The 21,869-nt window shown below is 43.1% G+C and overlaps 1 protein-coding gene across 2 annotated transcripts in view; it reads right to left on the bottom strand.

Annotated features, from left to right (window-relative positions):
* PHEX (phosphate regulating endopeptidase homolog X-linked) overlaps positions 1–21,869 on the bottom strand; it is a 201,893-nt gene that overhangs the window by 136,827 nt on the left and 43,197 nt on the right. For both annotated transcript variants that reach the window (XM_013064900.2, XM_004769183.3), the window contains exons 6-10: positions 16,971–17,039; positions 14,168–14,284; positions 11,391–11,474; positions 10,089–10,234; positions 1,448–1,541 (exon numbers count right to left, since the gene is read on the bottom strand). In XM_013064900.2, the coding sequence (XP_012920354.1) occupies positions 1,448–1,541; positions 10,089–10,234; positions 11,391–11,474; positions 14,168–14,284; positions 16,971–17,039 (510 nt within the window). The remainder of the gene's footprint in view (positions 1–1,447; positions 1,542–10,088; positions 10,235–11,390; positions 11,475–14,167; positions 14,285–16,970; positions 17,040–21,869) is intronic.

Here is a 21,869-nt window from a genome sequence, read left to right as displayed (position 1 = left end):
GGCCTGCACCACGCTAGCCCCAGGCTGCGGCTGACGCGGGCTTAATGCTTAGAACCATCGCTCCGTCCTTCCCCCCGCTTTGTGGCAACACAACCCCTCACAGACAGAAGAAATCGATGTATTCTTTAAATCTCTAGAGAGGGAGATCCTACAACTGTCTTTGGCAACTCCATGTTATATTTAGCTCTTTACACTGAAGAAACATCTCCTCCTCATACCCAACCCGCCCATTTTCACACACTACTTCTTACACCTTTCTCTCTTATTCGCTTCACAGTAGGGCTGAAAAGCAGGTGGGTACTATCTTTTACGTGATCCACAGGAGTTAAAAATACACATGCATATATATAAACATAAATATATATATATATATATATACACAAATATATATATAGAACATGTATATATAGGCACATATAAAAATATATATTTATATATTTAAATAAAATCTACTTGTTTTGTAACTTGACCTTTTGATATGACCTCAATAAATATAGCTGTTTTATGATGTTCTCTATAAAACTCAATAATCTAGTGACTTTGAGAGCCAAAATGTGTCCAAAATAACTGTGCTACTGCTCAATAGTAATGACCCTCCAAAAATTCCTGTATTTACCTGTTTCTCTAATAACCGAAACATCTGTTAAATGAAAGCACTGTTATAAAATGTCATTCACTTCTAGTTGAGAGAAAAATAAATTTAAAATACCTTTTAAAAGTCACACAATATTTAAAATGCAAAACAAACAAACAAACAGAAAACCATTAGGTCCTTAGTAATGGGAAAATTACTCAGACAAAAGTTTGTGAAACAAAGGCAAAATAATACCTATGTAAGTGAGGGAGTGAAGCGAAAATCAAAGAACCAAGTGAGGGGGGAAAGAAGCAAAGTGTTTGAGGCAGCTGAGCTGGGTTCCCCGGGGAGACTAGATTTAGGCCTCTTTGGCCTAGCAGAATTAGGATAAATTCAAAGACTGAATGAAAGTCAAGATAAAGACAAAATTCTACCCCTAAATTAAGATGAAACTTTATTATCTAATATGTGTATTATGCTCATTTTGAATATTTATAATACCGAAAATGAAAAATAGTTACAAATATATCACTAAGATACATTTGAACTATAATTACAGTGACCCAGTTAAAAACACTGGGAAAAAACGGGAATAGGTCGATAAGAGAGAGTGAAAACAAGATGTCAGTCCCAAATATTGCCCCAAATATCTTTATATGGCCTCATCAAAGTACAGCTTGGGTGTAGTTTACAGTACATAAGGTTTCACTTAATAAAAAGAAATAAATAAAAAAAAAAAGAGTAGAGTTTGGGCTGCAAAATTCCCTCTGTCCCATCCCTAAAGATGATTTTTATTGGATTAGTCAATATACAGACTGTTCCAGCATGTAAAGTTATCCAGTGATGTAACATTGCAATCTTCTTCAAACTTACCCGTGAGAATTCAAGCCACCTATACTGAAAGCGCCTGCTAAGGTTTGGAATTCTGGAATAAACCATCCTCCACACCAAATAGTTGGCAATGGTCCTGTTAGCAGAGAGAAATGTGCATTTATTACAATTAGGTTGATACCTGATACTCCACAGAACACCCTGGGGAAAACTGCTTGCCAAGCTCCACGGAGGGACCTCTGCTCATAGAAAACTGTAGAACTTGCACTTGAGAAATGATATAAGATGATACAGTGTCAATAAGCTCAACCAAAACTGGCTTGCTTTTCACCACTTAAAACAGGGAGATGAAATGAAGATTCCAGCCCGAGGCCTTAAGCGTCAACGTTTTGCTTTCCCTCTCAGGGCATGGAATCCATTGTTGAGCCTAGACTTTTCTATCTAGAAACTGTCCATACACTGGAATTATTAGGTGACCTCAAAAATACAGATGAATTCTTACTTTTGGGAACAAACATTAATATATTGGCCAATACCAATTATCTAGATTTGCACCCTGATTCTATACTTATATGTGCTTGAGTTTGTCACTTAAACTTGCTGATTTTACGGTTTCTTATCATACAACGAGGATGATCACTAACTTATAGGTTAACTGTGAGGTTCAAGTAAGTAAAAAACCCTTAATAAAGAGTAAACTCCAGATTTTTTATTGTCATTATTTCCAAACATATGAACAAGCCCATATACTCATGTAGTGCCCATAACAGTTATTTTTAAAAACCCATTAACTTTTGTTAACTGTTGCCTTTTTCTATAAGCAAAAGATGTCCTGACCTCAGAAGGATGTGTGATCTAATTTCTAATCCAATAGTAACGATGAATTTTTAATGACCCATCCCCTCACAGTTGCGCCATTACCATGGTGGCTAATAATACACATTCCTGTGATGGCTCTTGGGTCATCCAGCCATGTTAGATCCATGTGACATGAAGATGGCATCTGGCCCATTAAGAAAAATCAACTCTCTTACCCTAAAACCCAGCAATCGCACTACTGGGTATTTAACCTGAAGATACAAATATAGTGATCCAAAGGGGCATTGGCACCCGAATGTTTATAGCACCAATGTCCACAATTTCTAAACTATGGAAAGAATCTAGATGTCCATCAACAGATGAATGGATAAAGATACATGTGATAGGTGATAAAATATATATGTGACGGAATACTATGCAGCCATTAAAAGAAATGAAATCTTGCCTTTGTAACAACATGGATGGAACTAGAAGGTATGCTAAGCAAAATAAGTCAATCAGAAAAGGACTATTATCATATGATCTCTCTGATATAAGAAATTTGAGAGGCAGGGAGGTGGGTCGTGGCGGGGCAGGGATGGGAAAAAAATGAAACAAGATGGGACTGGGGAGGGAGACAAACCATAAAAGACTCTTAATCTCATGAAAGGAACTGAGGGCTGCTGGGGGCGTGGAAGGGGATAGGGTGGCTGGGTGATGGACATTCGGGAGGGTGTGTGCTATGGTGAGTGCTGTGAACTGTGTAAGACTGATGATTCATAGACCTATACCCCTGAAACAAATAATACACTGTATGTTAATTTTTTAAAGGGGGGAGGGGCTCCTGGGTGGCTCAATTGGTTGGGCGGCTGGCTGCCTTCAGCTTGGGTCATGGTCCCAGGATCCTGGGATCGAGTCCCACACTGGGCTCCCTGCTTGGTGGGGAGCCTGCTTCTCCCTCTCACTCTGCTCTCTCTCTTGTGCGTCCCCTCGCTCTCTGTGTCAAATGAATAAATAAAATCTTTAAAAAAAAAATCAAATAAGACAGAACAACCAATTCTCGTTTGCATGGTACTCTAACCCAGTGAATGTACACTCTCGGCAATTAAATACATTCCAGTGTATTCACCCAGTATTTGTACAGCTATTTTAACTTATATAGAGATATACTAATGTACTAACATATCAGGAATGCTTTTAACAAATACGGAAATAGGAGTTTCAAAAGATAAAATGAAACAAAGATATTTTTAAAAGCCCAAACACTATTAGTTAATTCTTCAAGACACATTATCCACATAGGATTGGGTTACTACAACAGTAACAGTGGATACAAATCCTATTTCATAGAATGTTCCTGATTATTTCAAAACATTTTGAACATATCCTGGTCAGATCTGGTTAGACCACCATTGTTGTTTTTTTTTTTAAATATTTTATTTATTTATTTGTCAGAGAGAGAGGAGCAAGAGTGAGCACAGGCAGACAGAGTGGCAGGTAGAGGCAGAGGGAGAAGCAGGCTCCCTGCCAAGCAAGGAGCCGATGTGGGACTCGATTCCAGGACGCTGGGATCATGACCTGAGCTGAAGGCAGCTGCTTAACCAACTGAGCCACCCAAGCGTCCCAAACCACCATTGTTTCTTACCTTGTCATCTGGCTAACCAAGATAGCGCACTAGACTGGCAGAAGGCTCACTCCTGCCATTTTCCTGATGTTCACTTTGTTCTTACATTATGAGTAATAGCTTTGATTCCTGATTCTCTACAAGAATTTTTTAAGCTGATTGTCCATTCTGTGGGGGTTAAACCACTTGAAACAATTCATTAATATACAGGTATAAAGTAAAAGGCTTGAGATTATTTTCTCAATGTACCAACAGAAGACAAACCCGTGAGGGTGATGGTGTTCTCCCTCTCATGTGCGCCATACAGATCAAATGAAGGATCCATGACCATCTATATAGGACTCAACTGAGCCTAATTCTCTTTTCAGTGGAAAAAAAAATGAAGATACACAAAAATTCTCTAATTTTCTTCTCAGACCCAGTGGACCACGCTGAGGTATGCATACTTCCCCCTCAGAGACAACACTCTCAGCAGCGACATCCAGCCTACTACGTTTCAGCCTACTATGGTAAATATGTAGTTGCAGTTCACTCCTCTGGATCTTCTCAGTTCACATTTGTATTCTTGAGCAAGAAGTGCTTGCTGAGCACTTCCCGTTGGCCAACCATCATTCCAGATGCCCTGAATACAATAAAGAAATAGGAATCCGGCACCTACATTCAGAGAGTGAAGGGGCTCGCTGGGGCACACAGAACTTCAGATTTCCATTTGCTCATATAATTGGGTTTTTTACTTGAAGAAATATATTTTAGGTGCGCGAAAGGAAGTATAAGTACTTTCTTTCACTCATTCAGCACATCTTGACCACCTAGATATGTGCTACTAGTTCTAGGTGCTGGGGAGATGGAAAGGTGAGAAAGATACAGTCCTTGATCTCCTTGGAGCTTTGAGCTGAACAGGAGAAACAAGGTTAAGTGCATACTTAACGACGTGGCGGACCCTAGCACCCAGACGCACATGCCGGACACTTCACCAGAAGAAGCATACCCCAGACTGAGGTATAAGATTCAGCCTCATGAGAGGAACAAGATTGGAGCCAGGCCTAAAGAATGGAAGGTTTAGGAGTGTGAGGCAGGAATATGAACTCCGGACAAGCTAATCAGCAATAGCTTATTTACTGGAGAAGATGGCGAGCAGGGTCATCACTCACAGAGATACGCAGAAAGTTCTGCCCCAGAGAAGACAATGCAGGTAGCTAACAGAGCCCAGTGTCTGGAGTGCCAAAGGAGGCGAGCCTGGGACACAAGGTCAGTATGTTCTTCCACCTTAAAATATGGCCTCCCGGGTTTGAAAGGTGTGGTGGGACCACGGGTGCAGATTAGAAAACGGTCTATGGCCAGGAGACACACTTCCAGGGGTTCAGAAGCTATTTCTTCAAGGGCACAGTGATAAGCCAGGCTCCCTGGGGATGCTGGTAGGATGGGCCCGACGGCAGTGGCCGACAGTGGGTGGCGGAAGAGGCAGTGCGGGGCACGTATGCTGGGGTTGGAGGAGTGTGGGCGCCCCCACTACAGGGGAGGTGTTACTGGGCCCGTCTCACACACAAAGAAACTCGAGGCCCCAAACCATTAAGGAACTCCTCGTGACCGCATAGTCAGTGCACCTCCAACTTGCTAGGATCACATGAGGTGTTTAAGAAGTCCAGATAAATGCCCAGGCCACTCCAGAGCAACAACATCAGAATCTCTAGGGTAGGATCCAGCATAAACACTGTGTTTAAATTTCTCCCAGCTAAGTTCAGTATGCAAACAAGTTGGAGACCCGGCGTAATAAGCGATGGAGTCTACACCAGACGGAAGTGGGTCTAACCCCAAGGGCTCTGTGCTTTTCCCCAGGCCACACGGTGATAAATTAATGCCTCTAATTCAGCACATATTTCCCGGCCAGTCAAAAGACCCCAAATGCTTTGTCCGAAGAAAGAACAGTGTGTGAGGCCTTCATGGGCAAGGCATTGCTAAGAGGATAGCAAAACAAGCCCTCTGAGAGCTGGAAGATGGAATGCAGGGAAGCTCGCACAGCAAGACAATGGCGCTGATGAGCTGCTCCGGTGGGTTATAAATACGCCAACAGAACGCTGGGGAGCCATGCTTCAGAGTGCTAATATCACCAGGCCAGAAACAGATCCAACAGTAATGACTGAATCACTGCCACTTAATGCTCAGATATATCAAAAATAAATAAATAAATAAATAAATAAATAAACATCATATTCAGCAACAGTCCTTGAAAATAACACATAATATCTTTTTTTTTTTTTCCAAAAAGCATTTTCAGCAGTATGGTAATTTCCCCAAATGGCAATAAATAAAGCGGAGGAAAGCAAAACCCAGGAGAGAACCCACCATTAAAGGAGCAACATGAATTCATTTCCCAAAGCCTCTGACTGGGAAGAGTTTTGTTGTTTTGTTGTTGTTGTTGTTGTTGTTGTTGTTGTTTACAGAGGCTCTTGCTGCCCCTTGTCAATTAGTGACAGCTTGCCTGTGTTTGCATTCATTAAGTGCCTTTTCTGATCCTCATGGCACTGTGATGAGCCGGTTATTATTATCCTCATTATCAGATGAAGAAAACAAAGGTCAGAGTTCGAGGGACTTGCAAGTCTGTGGCAAACACAGAACTAATATCTGGTCTTCAGATTCCAGAGCTGGCGTATGCTCCTCTAAGTCAAACTACCTGAGGAATGCCAAACAGGTTCTTCTTAAAGGTTCTCAAAAGCCAAAGGGATCTTCTTAAAACCTAGAGACTGCTCAAACGTACACCTAAGGCAGAGGTCCTCAAAGTGTGTCCCCGGACCAGCAGCTTCAGCATTGCCGAGAACTTGCTAGAAAATCCCTAGGCTTCACCCCAGATCTCATCAATCGCAGCTGCGGGATGGGACCGAGCAGTCTATGTTAACAAGCCCTTCAGGAAGTGCTGATGCTTGTCAGGTTTGAGAACCACCGGTCCAGGAAAAGTCTATCTTCTCCTCTTTCTGCACACGCAGCTGAACCAGGAATTTCTAAATCCCAGATCAGTGCTTCTTAAACTTTAGTGTGTATATGAACCCCCCGAGGAGCTGACTAAATGACAGATGATGATTCAGTAGGTCTGGAGTGGAGCCTGATTTCTGCATTTCTAACAAGCTGCCAGGCCAGGCCTGTACTGGTCTCCATGGGTCCTACTTTGAACAACAAGGCCCCAGATGACCCTCAGCAGCACTGAGCCCTGTAAGAGGTCCACATAACAGCACATTTTCCACGCAAGCCTCTGCAAGCATATGTCCAACGAGAATCATCTCACTTTAATGTACATTGTGCTTGCTTTGTATTAAAATAAAACTGAAGACAGAAAAGATCAGAGGCTTGGATAAATCTCCAACGGTTTGCTTTCAGCCAGCCTGCTGAAAAAAAGAAAGAAAGAAAAGAAAGAGAGAGAGAGAGAGAGTACTGATGCAGACGATCTCCATGAGGCCAGGCCTTGCCCAGAGGAAGACCCCAAGCAAAATCTCTCTAACCCCATCCTTCCTCAGCCTCTCCCCTCCTCCCACTTTGCTCCTCAGACCGAATGAGATGGTCAACTGTCTGAGGCATCTGCAAGTCAGGAGTCGGGGGAGAGCTGAGGGAAGGACAGAAAGGAAGGGACCTCTGCAGCACCTCTCAAACAGTGATGTGCTAGTAAATGTTTCACAAATGGCTTTCCAAGAAAAAAACAAAACAAAACTTGATTTGTAGCATTTGCCAATTTCCGTGGTGTGAATATTCCCATTTCCAACTGTTCACATGAGCTCACTCAACACAGAGTTAGGAAGAGACGGGCATAACGTGAAGGACCCAGCACATCACAGCATCTTCAGGCCCTTTCCACCTTGAACACCAACTCCTTGTCCCCACAGGCAGCCTCCAGCTTAGCCCTCCAAACGGCCCTGGCCCGACCGCCTACTCCCTTGAACTGCAAGGGCCAGTGCAGCCTCTGGCGCCACCTCGGGGCGGGGGGGGGGGGTCTTGTTGCTCCCGTTTTTGTGTGTGTGCCTGGCACCACAGCCTGCGGGGGGGGGGGGGGGGGGGGGGGGCAGTATCACCACCCCCACAGCCACTCCTTCCGAAAGAAAAGCCTAACACGGCCAGGTCAGCAGGGGGCGCGACACAAGAGGGGAAGCCACAGTCAGGCCGTGACCTACTGAGACCAACCCTGGATGGGTTGGAACCCTGGAACCCAGGCAACGCTAGGGGAACCGACTATCGGCAAAACTAGCAGCGAACTGTCTGCAAAGGGTCTCTTTTCAATACAGCGACTTGTGTGCCAGAGGCAGGATGTAGAAATGAGGGCGACCAATTTAGACTCTCAGTTCTACCCCCTCTTCAAAGTCTGTCCTGCAGAAGTCACTTTACCTCAGTTTCCTCATCTATAAAGTGGGAACAACAATATTTTTAAAAGATCAAAGGAAACTGTTAGGCATAATGGTGTTTAACATGAATCGGTCTTCAAACCCAGTGATTCCCCCCGAAAGCACTAAATGAAAGATTCTCCAGGGGTGCTTGTTAAAATTCAGATTCCAGGGCCTCACCCCAGAACTGCTGTTCCCGCCTCTGTGGAGGAGGGGCCTTGGATTCAATATTTCCACCAAGGGTCTGAGGTGATGCTGCTGGCGTTACTGGTCTACAGAGCACACTTTGTTTTTTTCGTGTGTGTTTTTTTTTTAATTTAAATTCTAGTTAGTTACCACATAGTGTAATACTGGCACAGAGCACACTTTGAAGGGCAAGGCTCTCCCCCACACATCCACTAACCTACCTCTAGATTCAATTTTCACTTAGAAAATTTGTATCGAATCGCTGCTTATCTCTAAATGGTAGAATTTTAAGTAAATTTATCATTTCTTCTCTCCCTTTTCTGTATGCTTTCCTCAATGAACACATACTGCTTTTATCATAAAATATCATCTTAAAAGGAAAAGGAGCTCTTCAAAGGTGTTTAAGTGTTTCCTTAGGTAGGGATGGAAGCTAAATTTTATTCCTAGGACTTCTGCAGGCATCTTTTTTTTTTTCTTTTTACATAATTCCTGGTAAGACAGCCCTAAGTCCAAATAAGAAAATACGATTTTTAATTGTGGTCTGGCAACTAGCTTAGGAAACTGCCTTTGCAAATCTACTTGACCTTGCTGTGCTTCATCTTCTGTAGTCAAATCTGAAGAGCTTCAGGAAGATGTAAAATTCTCTTTCATGGACATGTTAAGGATCTTCTTGTCTATAGCGCTAAAGTAGCAAAACAACCAATTCTAAAACATTCTTTAAAATATGAAAAACCACGGGGCACCTGGGTGGCTCAGTCAATTAAGCGTCTGCTGTTTGGCTCAGGTCATGATCCCAGAGACCCAGGATTGCGCCCTGCACTGGGGCTCCCTGCTCAGCGGGGAGTCTGCTTCTCCCTCTGTCTCTCCCCCTGCTCCTGCTCTATTTCTCTCTCTCATTCTCTCTCTATATATATCAAATAAATAAATAAAATCTTTACAAAATAATAATAAATAAGTAAAATAAGAATAACCAAGGTGCCTGGGTGGCTCAGCCAGTTAAGGTTAAGCAGTTAATTGTCCACTGTGTCCCACTCTTGATTCTGGCTCAGGTCCTGATCTCAGGGTCGTGGGATTGAGCCCTGCCGTGTGGTCATGTTCTGCGCAGAGTCTGCTTGTCCCCCTCCCTCTGCTCCTCACCACCGCGCCCCCATGCCACACACGCGTGCTCTCTCTCTCTCAAATAAATAGATAAAACCTTTAAAATACATATGAAATAAGAAAAACCAGACAGTTCCTGAAGTTATTTCATCAGTGCAATTTTTCTACAGCTCTCAGAGTACTCTTATTCAACACAGGTCCTTCCCTATATTGCAACAAAGTGACTTACTGCTGAAAAGAAAGCAGGAAAAAAAGCAGCCAAGGGCCAAGAATGAACTGGGAAAAAAAGAGATGCTCGTATAGAAATCTCAGAAAATAACATCATTACATAAGTAGTTCCTAAAAGTAGGAAACAATTGAGGCTTTCAGAGAGAAAAATACGGAGAAAGGCCAAAAATAAGGGGCAGAAACATTGTGTATCTGCTGCTATCATAGCAAATAAATGACACCAGACAATGTTTGGGGCCAATTTGTCACAAAGGGCACCACCATTTTCCCTAAAACTCTTTTGAGGTAACTTTCTTTAACAACAGGACTCCAAGGATGGGAGACGGACGGCCTGATAATTTAAAAGGAAAAACAGAAGTCATGGTAAAATACACAAGAAAGCTCTTACTTCTTCCTCTCAGAGCCCAATATCCTAAACAAATCCTTAAAGTACTGCGGGACACGGACGACCACGTTCTCTGAGGGGCCAATGTCTTTTAGGCCGGGGTAGAGTTTCACATCGATGACCTTCTTGATGTAGCCCAGCCAGTCAAACTGAGGAGAGAGACAGAAAAACACAGAGTGAGGGGACATCTGCCGGGCAGTAAGCAAGGAGAAGGGCAAAGACAGCTGACTGAACATGCTCCACGGCCTGTCATTTCTGACCAAATAGTTAGAGATGTAACTGCTCAGCTCTAGAAAAGAAACTTCTGGTCACAGGCTACCCAGACCTACCGCCTGTATCACAGACTTCCCATGCGTTCTGTACCATCCGCCCGAAGACAGCACATTCCCGCCCTTTCCCTTCCCCCCACGCTCCTCCCCGCCCCCCCCACGCTCCCCACCCCCACTCCTCTCCCTCTCGCGCTGGCCCTCACACCCCGCCAGGCCAGCCCACAGCACTCTTCACTCAAGGATACACACGGATGCTTCAGGCCAGGCTACGCTACTGGTCTCCCCTCTGGGGCAGCTTTACTTATGCAGGGGGGAACTAGGAAAACAATATGTGTCCCCTCCAGAGCATCACTCTCTTGGCATTTGTAGCTGGCTACCCCAAAAGTCATTTCCAGCCTTTTTTTTTTTTTTTTTTAACCTCCCTTGCCTGCATCCACTACTGAACTGGAAAACCAGTTACTCAGTCGCAGCCTCCCCTGTAAGCAGGGATGGCCACAGGCCCCAGTCCTACTTAAGACACAAAGGGAAGACATCTGGGAATATGCTGGAAAGGCTTTGGTATTTTTTTCCTGGTAAAACAGAGAAACCTATCACTGGCCCTTCCCCTTTCTTGCTGGCTGATGGCAGACGTGATATGCGGAGCTACCGTAGCCACCTCGCAAGCCTGAGTCATCAAACGGGAGGTCAAGAAGCCGGCACACTAAGGAGAGCGGAGTGGAAAGAACAAATGTGGTTCTTTGACAACACTGTGCAACAGCAAAAGCAACACCAACAACCACCTCCGTCTAGACCTCGGTCATGTAAGAAAATGGGCTTTAAGTTTTTAAGCCACTCTTGGAAAGGTTTTCTGTTCCCCACAGGAGGAAGCACCCTAATGCACCGGCAGGGGATATTTTAGGTGGTGACTCACGAACATGATGATAACCACTAAGACTGATGGTAGGTTTCACAAAGGCAAAAACTCATACACAGAGGATGTACAATCGCTTGTAAAATGACCAGTTAAGATAACATTTCCTAGATCATTTTCACCAACCTGGGGAATCATAGCACTCAGCTGGGAAATGTTCATTTTGTTGTACATGGCCTCGCTGGTTCGGTTTTCATGTGGAATCATTATCTGTTGGAAAGAGACTTCGGTTATTTTTTCAAATGAACCATTTCTTGATGCATGACCACGTTCTACATGTGCCAAAACATCTGCCGAGTATCATAAAGCTTTTCAAGATTTTGGTGCAGTGCTCCACTTGGGAGAGAGAGGGAAAAAAAAGCCATCACTTCAGGCAAAATTAACATGAAGATAATAAAAAGAATCTTTCCTGTCCCGTTCAGTGTGAAACACTGCCCTCAATCCAAAAATAACTTCCTAAATCCATTCCTCACCTCTAATGTGGATGGATAAAAGTCTATTCCTGGCGCAGGTCTGACAGCCAAACCGAGATTACGCAACTGAGACAAACACTCCACCTCCACCTGTGGGATCCAGAAAAGGACCCAAAGCGCTCATGAACCACAGGCCATCCCTCATCCCTTGGGACACATTTTTACTAAAGAGCACTAGACTACCTGGATACCGCCGCCACCTGTGATCATTCTGTTAACAGCTCATCACATTACCTCCCCTTCCCACTTCCCTCTGCTTTCTCCGACCTTGAGACCCACCCCTGTCACCACTGCTCGAGGAATGAGTTCAGTTACCACTCAAACACATATTTGCAAGTCTGTATCTCCAACCTTCACTCTTGACACTTTCTATTCCTAATACTCGTGCTCCTGGCCACTGTGCCAACACCAAATCTAAGCTGTGTTGAATCAAAGAAAAGTAGCAATGATTATCTTCCTCAAGGGCCATCTTAATCACTTCTGTGGACAGGAAGGAGCTCCTCATAGTCCTAAACCACACCGTGCTCTTAAGGTCCTCCATCCTCTGGCTCCCTTGCATTAAACTTGCCGCCTTCTACCTCACACCTCACACAGGACTCTCCTACCCGGGCACCCCCATCCACCATCACTACTCCCACAGTTTGAACTAAGATTCAAGACTTGGCCCAAATTCATTTTCTCAGTCAAGCCTTTCCAATTAAACTCTACTTGGCTCCAATCACAAGGGCCACTCGATCAGTGTGCCCTCCCTTTGTGAACACTTCTCTCTAGCTGGTATTGGTTAAATGCACACTTACATGGCTATATTTCCAAGGACGTTTTTGTGCTTGGCTAGGCTGTCCTGTCTCTCTAGCTTCAGAAGTTTCCCTAGTACTACGTGTTCCACTGATTTTGAATGGCCTAGGGGTATAAAACATGGAAGTAGGAGTTACCGGCTGGCCAAAAATCCGTGCACCACAGATTCTTGAAGACAGAAGTCCCACAGGGCTGAGTGACGGACATCTGCCCCCTCTTTTCTATGCTTCAGTGCCCTCGGCTTCTCCCCCCTCACCCTCCACAGGAGAGAGTTCATGAATCTTTCAAAAAGCTTCCTGGCTCTATCTGAATCATTGCCTCAGAGAATATCCATACTCCTCCCTCCCCCACTAGGGCTCACAGCCCCAGATTGAAGCCCTTTGGCCTCAGAGCTGTTTTCAGTTCCCTGCCAACTACGTTCCCCCCCACCACCACCGCATGGATTTGTCACTTCATTTAGCCTCTCAACAATTCCCAGTCTTGCCTCAGCCCAGCTGTTTTTAGTTCCCTTTTTGGTCCAAATCCCTGGCTCAGGGCAAGGCCTCCCCCCGCTACACCAGAGCTTCAGTCCAAATTAGAGCTCTGGGTCTCCTATTTGCCTGGGAAGGGAATCCAGATGGCCTCTAGACATGGCTCAGAGGCCCGGTCTTTGACTCCAGAACATCTGCAGCAGTGTTCAAACAGCCTTCAAAGGTGACATGCATGAACGAACTTTCTGCTCCGCAAGTAAGAGTTTAGAGCAATGTATGCATGTACATCACTGCAGCTGAGAGAAACTACTTCCTCCTGACCCTTATCAATCATCCCTACTTCATACCTCAACACCCTCCCACCACCTCATCAAGCACAAAACCAAGCAACACCTGGACTCACATCCAACTAAGGGTTTCATTTGTTCCCTCTGGTCCTAAGAATAGACAGGGATTTTGCACTTTGGTTCTTCTACCAAAGAAGTTACGTTCTGAACAAAGTTAAACCTGTGAGAATTTCTCATTATTTGCCCTCAAGTTTGTTCTTGGGTCTCTACCCTGAGCCTGAACTTAAGGCAACTTACAAAGAACTGAGCATGTGCCATAATGACATTTAAGTGGGGCAAGAAAAGAATAAAAAACAGGGTTAGGTACAAGGAAGCACCAGAATGGTCGCTAAACAATGCTTATGAGCATGTCCTCTACACTTTCTTCATCCAACTGTATATCCAGAATTAGGAAGGGTGAACAGACTTCCCAAAGCCCCGATTTTAGGTCAGACTGAGCCTGAGTGGAACTGGTATAAAAGGTAAATGAAAAATAACCTTCACTCAGGCCAAATCAATATGAATTTCTGAACTAACTATTCTTCTCTAGGAACCACACAGAAGTCTTTCAGGAAAAGGTAGTCAGAGGATCTCCCAGATGCTGTTCTTTGGCCATGGCTGGGGGGTATATGGCCCTTGGACTTAAAGCAGGGAGGCAGAAGGAAAGAAGAGCTCTTCTTTCTGTCATGGTTCTTCTTCCTGTTCCTTTCCAGAGGGGATGCTATGAGCTCTACATTGGACCCAAAGGACAATGCCACAGAATGTCATTTTTATATATATTTTCACTTATGGTATACTTCTTTTAAAATGAGAAGGAAAAAAAAGAGTTTAAGACTTACCTCGGCTATCTTAATTTCCAGTCTAAGCACTGACTTCATGTCATGCTCCGCTCGGGAGCTATTAGCTCCCAAAAGCACAGCCGTGTCCACCATGAACTTGTAAAGGGCATCCCGATACTGTAAGAGATAAAGAAGCAAGTGACCATGACAGCCTATTAGAAAGTATGTTTCAGGGACAGAGAAGAGCAAAAACAGCAGGTGGAAGTAAATGTTCTTCAATATCACTCTACACTCAGGCATGAGGCAAAACGAACCATCCACCAACCACTTTGGGACAAAGAAGAGTGGCAGCTACGGGGGGGCTGCTTCCATGAGAGACAAAGACACCAGCCACCAAGGATCAAGGGAACTAGTTTTCTGGCAACCAGTGATATTATAGATACATGAAACATCTCCAAATAAGCCCAGAATGGAAAGTTAAAGGTCAGACTCCTCTTTCCAGGCAATGAGGTTTTAATAAAATAATGGGAAAGAAGAGGTGCTAAAAGCAGGAGGAATTATCCATGAAGACTAGTGGAAACTGATTGATTCTCTTCCAGCTCAATGTATCCAACTTCACACTAAGCAATAAAGGACCAGTGATTGCAGCCCTATGTCTCTTCAGTTTTGTATGGATTTTAGAAAGTTCTCCTCACTACTCAGGGAAAAAAGAAAGAAGAGAGGAATGATAAAGAGAAACCCAGCAAATATCAAATACAGTGTTTGTAAACCTATTTTCAGGCTATTCATATGGCACTGGAGAGGCAACTTTCTCTGTGGAAACTGTAGAATCTTGTTGAGGGTAACCTCTCCTTTCAGACATATTTGTGAGAACTCAATACACCACATCATAAACTATTGCACAGTTGTGCTATGGGACTACGATTTCCTTACATCTTGATTCTATATGCTATTCTTGCTATGCTTATGACCTCGAGACTTATATAGTCCTTGGCATATAGCAGGGTCTTAATAAATATTTGCTAATCAGTAAGCAAGCTTTGCAAATAATCTTTTTTTTTTTAAGATTTTATTTTTTTGAAAGAGATCACAAGTAGATGGAGAGGCAGAGAGAGAGAGAGAGAGAGAGAGAGAAGCAGGCTCCCTGCTGAGCAGAGAGGCCCATGCGGGACTCGATCCCGGGACCCTGAGATCATGACCTGAGCCGAAGGCAGCAGCTTAACCCACTGAGCCACCCAGGTGCCCTTCAAATAATCTTAATCAGAAACAATGCTTTCTAATTCTCAACTCAAGTTAAGAAATTATTTATTCTATTAACACATGTAGAGGATGTCTTGCTAGGCATTCTGTGCTTATGGGGGGCACAGATGAAAAAATTACATACTGCATGTGTCTGGTTCTCAGTGTGTAATCCAGTGATGGCAATAAACATGAAATTACTAACTGCAGCGTTAGAGACACCAAAATCAGTTCCTTAACAAAGCTGCTAAGCGTTTGGGAACTCAAAGAGTAGAGAAGAATTGCAGACTGGAGAAATGAGCACAGAGCACTGGAAGGAGCAGTGAGGAGCCCTCCTGTGCGGTGCACAAGCTGCTTTTATTGGGAGAAAAACCAAAGTAAATGAGGCTGCAAACATGCTCTGGGATCACGTCATGAAGAGGCCTTGGATTCCCTCTAAGGAATTCGGAGCCTAGCATGTGAGCAAAAAGCATGCTGGGAGCTACGCTCTAAGAAGAGAATTTGTCCATTGGGGCTAAGGAGGCAGTGAAACAAAGGGGAGGAGGTAACGGTTAAAAGCTACTTGTAGTCAAGACGAGAGTTAACATCGAGTACCTAGAGCAGTAAAGACAGAGCGGGGACCAGAGGGAACAGAGATTTTGGAAGTAGAATCCACAGGACTTGACTGATTGGTTACACGGTTTCAAGCCTGGTTGCTGATAGAGTGGTGACTCCAAAAAAAAGGTAGGTGCCCGCAGACTGGCAAAAGTTCCTTCTATCCACTGTTGAACAATACAAACATGCCAATCTTCTTTGATGAGTGTCCTCACCGAGGAAGTTGCCTAAGATCTTACCTAGCTTCCTGCCCTCTAGAACCTTCTAGCTACAAGGTTTAGTATCAGCAAAGGGGCAGGGACTTTCCTTGGGATCCAACACTTCCCAGTCTAAGTTCTTATATTCTTAGGCTGGCCCAGAAACCAGTGAACTCCCTAGTCAAGGATCCCCTGGGTCTGGGACTCCTTTGGAAATTCAACCATGTTTCCAAAATGAATTTAAAGTGTCAGGAATGAAGCAGCTCTACTCCAATCTCCAGGAAACTAGTAGGTTTCCCAGCTACCCAGGCGCCCCCCATCTGGCTCTCATTAACCTTGGATTAACCCATGGCATCTGTTAAGAAAACAGATTCCGGGGTCCCACTTCAAGGCTCCTACATGGGCCTCTCCTGGGCTGCAGCCCAAGAATCGACATTTAACAGGATGTTCCCAGTGATTCTTAAGCCATACGATTTGAGAGCCACTCACTGACTATGTGAACCCAGGAAAATCCCACAGTTTACTTCTGCAATGTACAGTGAGCTCTCTACAGTTCTAAGGAAAGGTTGCAGGCTCATTTCTTGGTTGCTTCTTTTGGGTGTGCTGTCTCCCCGGCTCCATCATGAGGGCAGGGAGCCTTGATGTCCAGACTTCCCAAAGAGAGGGAGTGCCATTTGTTTGAGTGAATAAAAAGCCTCTGCTTCCTGCATTAGCAACATGGTCATTAAACAGTCACGCTGTTCATTTCCAATAAAGAGTCAGGGATTTTAGAACAATTTATGAACCCAACAACAGTCTGACAGGGCACAGTGTCGAATATGAGGAAAACTTACAGACTTGGCTTCTGTGGTATTATCCAAGTAGTCTTCCCTCACGGCTAGGGAGAGAGTTGCTTGGTCCAGCTGTTGAAACAAAGCAGAAAGCATTCTGCTTATAATAGAAATTCTTACCAACCACTTTAACAGTAATCATGGAATCTGCATCCCAGGGAGAGTCTGAGTCTCTGTCACCAGTACAGAAACAGTTCCCTGCACTCAGAGCGACAGGCAAAACATAGTTCAGCAAAGACAGAAATCAGAAAGTATCAGAGACTGGCCCCTACTTCATGGATTCTAACCCTTTTGAGGCTCTACCAATACTGAATAGCATCAAAGTTATCTGAACTGAAATAGGTCTTAGAGATGCTTTGGTTTTCCCCCTGCTTGTGGAGAAACAAAAGCCAAAGAAATAGGTGACTTTTCCAAGGTAACATGGCCGGGCAGAGCTCAGAGGAGAATCACTGTCTCCTGTCACCAGATCCAGTATTCTCCACACTGCAGTATTTTACAAAATTGCCAATCCAGAAGGAGTTGATTATCCAGATTTTCTACCTCCATACCCCTAAAATATTGTTCTGCATTGATTGATTTTTTTTTAATTTTAAAGGAATCAAATAATTCCGCTTTGAGAAATCTCTGCAAAATTTAAAACTCTCTCTGGAAAGTTTAGGATAGGTGATAAAAATACAAATAATAATCAGACAATAAAATAATTGGAGTTATTATGGAAAAGTAAAGCATAATTTCTCAAATTAAACAATTTCACACCTTAAAGGCAACCAAAGGGGAAAAGACAGTCTTTTTGAAGAATGTGTTAAAACAACTGGACATCCATTTTCAGAAAAAAAGAAAAAATGGACCTTGACCCATACCTCACATCTTACACAAAAAATAACTCAAAATGGATCATAGACCTAAATGTAAAACTTAAAACTATGAAACATCTAGAAGAAAATACAGGGGGAGCTCTTGTGACCTAGGGTTAGACAAAGATTTTTTTTAAAGATTTTATTTATTTACTTGAGAGAGAGAGAGAACACAGAGGGAGAAGAAGATGACTTCCCACTTAGCAGGGAGCCCAATACAGGACTTGCTCTCAGGACCCTGAAATCACGACCTAAGAAGCCAAGGCCAGACACTTAACCAACTGAGCCACCCAGGTGACCCTAGACAGAGTTATTAGACATAGTACCAAAATCACAGTCCATAGAAGAAAAGAGAAATTGGACTGCATCATCATTAAAAAAATTTTGCTCTGTGAATGACACTGTCAAAATAAAAAGAGTTATAGACAGAGACAAAATATTTAAAAACTACATATATGAAAAAGGATTTATATATAAAGAGCCCTCAACATGCAACAGTAAGAAAACAACCCTTTTTAAAAGCAAGCAAAAGATCTGAAGAGACAATTCACCCAAGATATGAAGATGGAAAGTAAGTTCACAGCACTAATAATTGGGAAAATGTAAGTCACAAACAAGATAATACCACTACCTGTCATTACAATGGCAAAAACAAACAAACAAGCAAAACCTGACAATGTAAAAGCTGTCTAGGAGGTAGAAAAACTGCATCAGTCGCACACTGCTGGTGGGAACGCAAAAGGGCAAAGCCACTTCAGAAACCAGTTTGAGGGGCACCTGGGTGGCTCAGTCATTAAGCATCTGCCTTCAGCTCAGGTCATGATCCTGGGGTCCTGGGATCAGGCTCTGCATCGGGCTCCCTGCTCAGTGGGAAGCCTGCTTCTCCCTCTCCCACTCCCCCTGCTTGTGTTCCCTCTCTCGCTGTGTCTCTCTCTGTCAACAAAATAAATAAAATCTTTTAAAAAGAGAGAGAGAGAGAGAGAGAGAGAAACCAATTTGACAGTTTTTTTTTTTTTTTTTTTTTTTTTTGGTCATAGAGAGAGAAGTGAGAGCAAGCACAGGCAGACAGAGAGGCAGGCAGAGGCAGAGGGAGAAGCAGGCTCCCCGCCAAGCAAGGAGCCCAATGTGGGACTCGATCCCAGGACTCTGGGATCATGACCTGAGCCGAAGGCAGCCACTTAACCAACTGAGCCACCCAGGCGTCCCAATTTGACAGTTTCTTAAAAAGTTAAACATACACTTACATATGACCTAGCAATCCCACTCCCAGGGAGTTATCTAAGAGAAATAAAAACTTCATGCTCCCACAAAAACCCACATGTAACTCTACTCATCATCGCCAAAGACTGGAAACAATCCAAAAGCTCTTCAACTGGTGAAAGGAGAAACTGTGACACACTCCGGAGCAGTCTTCAGCCACAAGAAGGAATGAACTACTGATACATGGAACAACACAGGCAAGTTTTACTCACATTCTGAGAAAGGCAAAACTACAGGGACAGAGAACAGTGTTTAAGGATGGGGAAAGTGGTTAACTACAAAGGGGCAACATGAGGGAATTTTGTGGGGGGGTGATGGAACTGCTGTGTGACTCTATGCACTTGTCTAAACTTCTAGAGGCACCTGGGTGGCTCAGTCGGTGAAGTGTCTGCCTTCAGCTCGGGTTATGATCCTGGCATCCTGGGACACAGCCCTCTCTTTGGGCTCCCTCCTAAGCGGGAAGGCTGCTTCTCCTTCTCCCTCGGCCCCTCCCCCAAACTGTGCTCTCACACACACGCATGCACACTTTCTCAAATGAATAAAAATTCTTTAAAAAAAAAACCCTTATAGACACATGCATCACAAAAAGTTAATTTCATTGTACGTAAATTTAAAAATAAGTATTATTTTTTAAGTTCCAGAATCTTCTCTAAATCTATGGCTGTTCTTTCTTGAGTTTCAGCAACTGCCTAGAGACTGAATAAAACAAATCCCAACAGCAGATTTTCTAAATTTAAATCTGATTCACACAGAAAAAAGTTAAGTCAAATTAAGAACATACAAAATCTAAGTAACACCTCAAAAATTAGTAGCAACTGAATAGAAACTGGATCCTACATGCCTGTATCATTAATTTATGTAACTCTACATTATTTTTATCTATGTATTCTAGTTCTTTATTTTACTGTATCTCAACTATTTTCTTTTTTTCTTTAATACGTAAGATTGGTATAGGATCACAGTTTTCCATGAGGAACTCCTTCATATGCAACAAATACTACAAAGACCAAGTTAAGAACACGGAAGGCATGGGGAGATGGAAAGTAGAAGGAATTTGGGAGAAATCGGAGGAGGGAGATGAAGCATGAGAAACTGTGGACTCTGGGGAACAAACTGAGGGTTTTGGGGGGGGTGAGGGTTGGGTGAGCCTGGTGGTGGGTATTAAGGAGGGCATATTGCATGGAGCACTGGGTGTGGTGCATAAACAGTGAATTCTGGAACACTGAAAAGAAATTCCAAATAAATAAATAAATAGGGTTAAAAAAAGAGTTAGTGATGTTATGAAAATTCAAAGAAAAACACTGCTCTTCTTTCAAAGAGAAAAAAAAAGAAATTTTCATAACATCTATCTTGCCTGCATGTATTACTAAAATCTTTAAATTGTGTGTTCAACCATCTTCTCTAATTGGCCCCACACAACCACATCATAAGCCAGCCTGGCTTCATCCTACTAAAACTCCCAATCTACCACCATTTCTTCCAAAAATTAAGTAAGCCAGAATCGTGAAACACAATATTATGATTAAGATGCTTTGGATTTCAATTAGATCTGGACAACTTGGAGCAGTCTTTGGAGATTCAGTCTCATAGGAAAGGAAACTAAATAGACAACATCAAGAAAGCCAAAGCTTCCCTCTGAAGAAATGAAGTTAAATTCACTTGTTGTAAAAGTTTGGATGACTCAAGAGAAGTTACTGGACCTTTTTTCAACCTCTACATTATTATGGTTTCCAGGAAACATTTTAAATACACCAAACAGAATAAGGTCTGACAACTAAATCTCTTTAGAAACATACAAACTCTTGAGGCAAAAGACTTTCTCAAGAGACCAACATTAGGACACCGCGTTATTGCAGGTTTTTGAATCCTTGTGTTTACAAATGATCTGAACATCCCAAGTAGAAAATAAAGTATGTGTTTAGGAAATCCAACATATTGAACTCAAAGATGATTTTTTTTTCTCTAACTACAACAAACCTCAGGTTAGGAAACAAAGCACTAACGCAAAAAGAAACATCTGCCAAATTAAGATTTAGGGGGGAAAAAAGGCAAAGCAAACTTGGAAACTTTATTTCCAAGAGGGTCTCTCCTTGTCATTCTTACAGATTTTGCTAAAAAGTCAGACAAAAAGCAGGCCACTAATGATGACTTAAAGTCAGTTTCAGTAACACATACTTAGACAACCTGGTCTTCCAAATGTTTTTTCAGGATCCCACATATTCAAGTCCGTTGTTGTCCCTAAAGTCCTCATTCTTATTATCTCCTTACATAAAATAAACCCAAACCCACATGGCAAGGTATGTTTGGGGGCTTTCACTTCTGTTGTTTCCTATATTTGTTTAATTTCCTTTCTCCCATTTCAGCCTGTGACAAGTCCTATGCCATCTCCCCACAGGGCAGCTTGACAGAAGACCCTGGGTGGGTCTCGGCAACCCCTGCTCACCAAACTGCCTGGCCTTGGCATGGTGATGCTTCTGCCCACTGGAGAGGTGCCTTTTTTCTTTACCCAAAAGTACCACCTGCTCACCCAAAGGAATCACCACAGTGCTGTGCCTTCCCAAAGAGAGTCCTTTCTCTTAAGAGGGAGGAACAAAGAGCCAGGGGAATACAACAACACAGAATTCTTGCCCTTTTTTCCCATGATTCTTTAGTCTTTCAAAATTAAATTTTTAATTTTTTTAATTTTTGTTTTTTTCTTTTTCTATATTTTGAAATTTTTCCTCTTTCCTATTTCAACCTATCTTAACTATTTTATCTTATCAATACCTTTTTTAAAAAATCCTTTTTA

The sequence above is a fragment of the Mustela putorius genome, unplaced genomic scaffold (genome assembly GCF_011764305.1).
Source record: "Mustela putorius furo isolate JIRA1106 unplaced genomic scaffold, ASM1176430v1.1 tig00003836_pilon_pilon_pilon, whole genome shotgun sequence".
In the NCBI taxonomy this organism is placed as follows: Eukaryota; Metazoa; Chordata; class Mammalia; order Carnivora; family Mustelidae; genus Mustela; species Mustela putorius.
The sequence above is the reverse complement of the archived record's forward strand: the minus strand, read 5'-3'. Positions and strand labels throughout refer to the sequence as shown.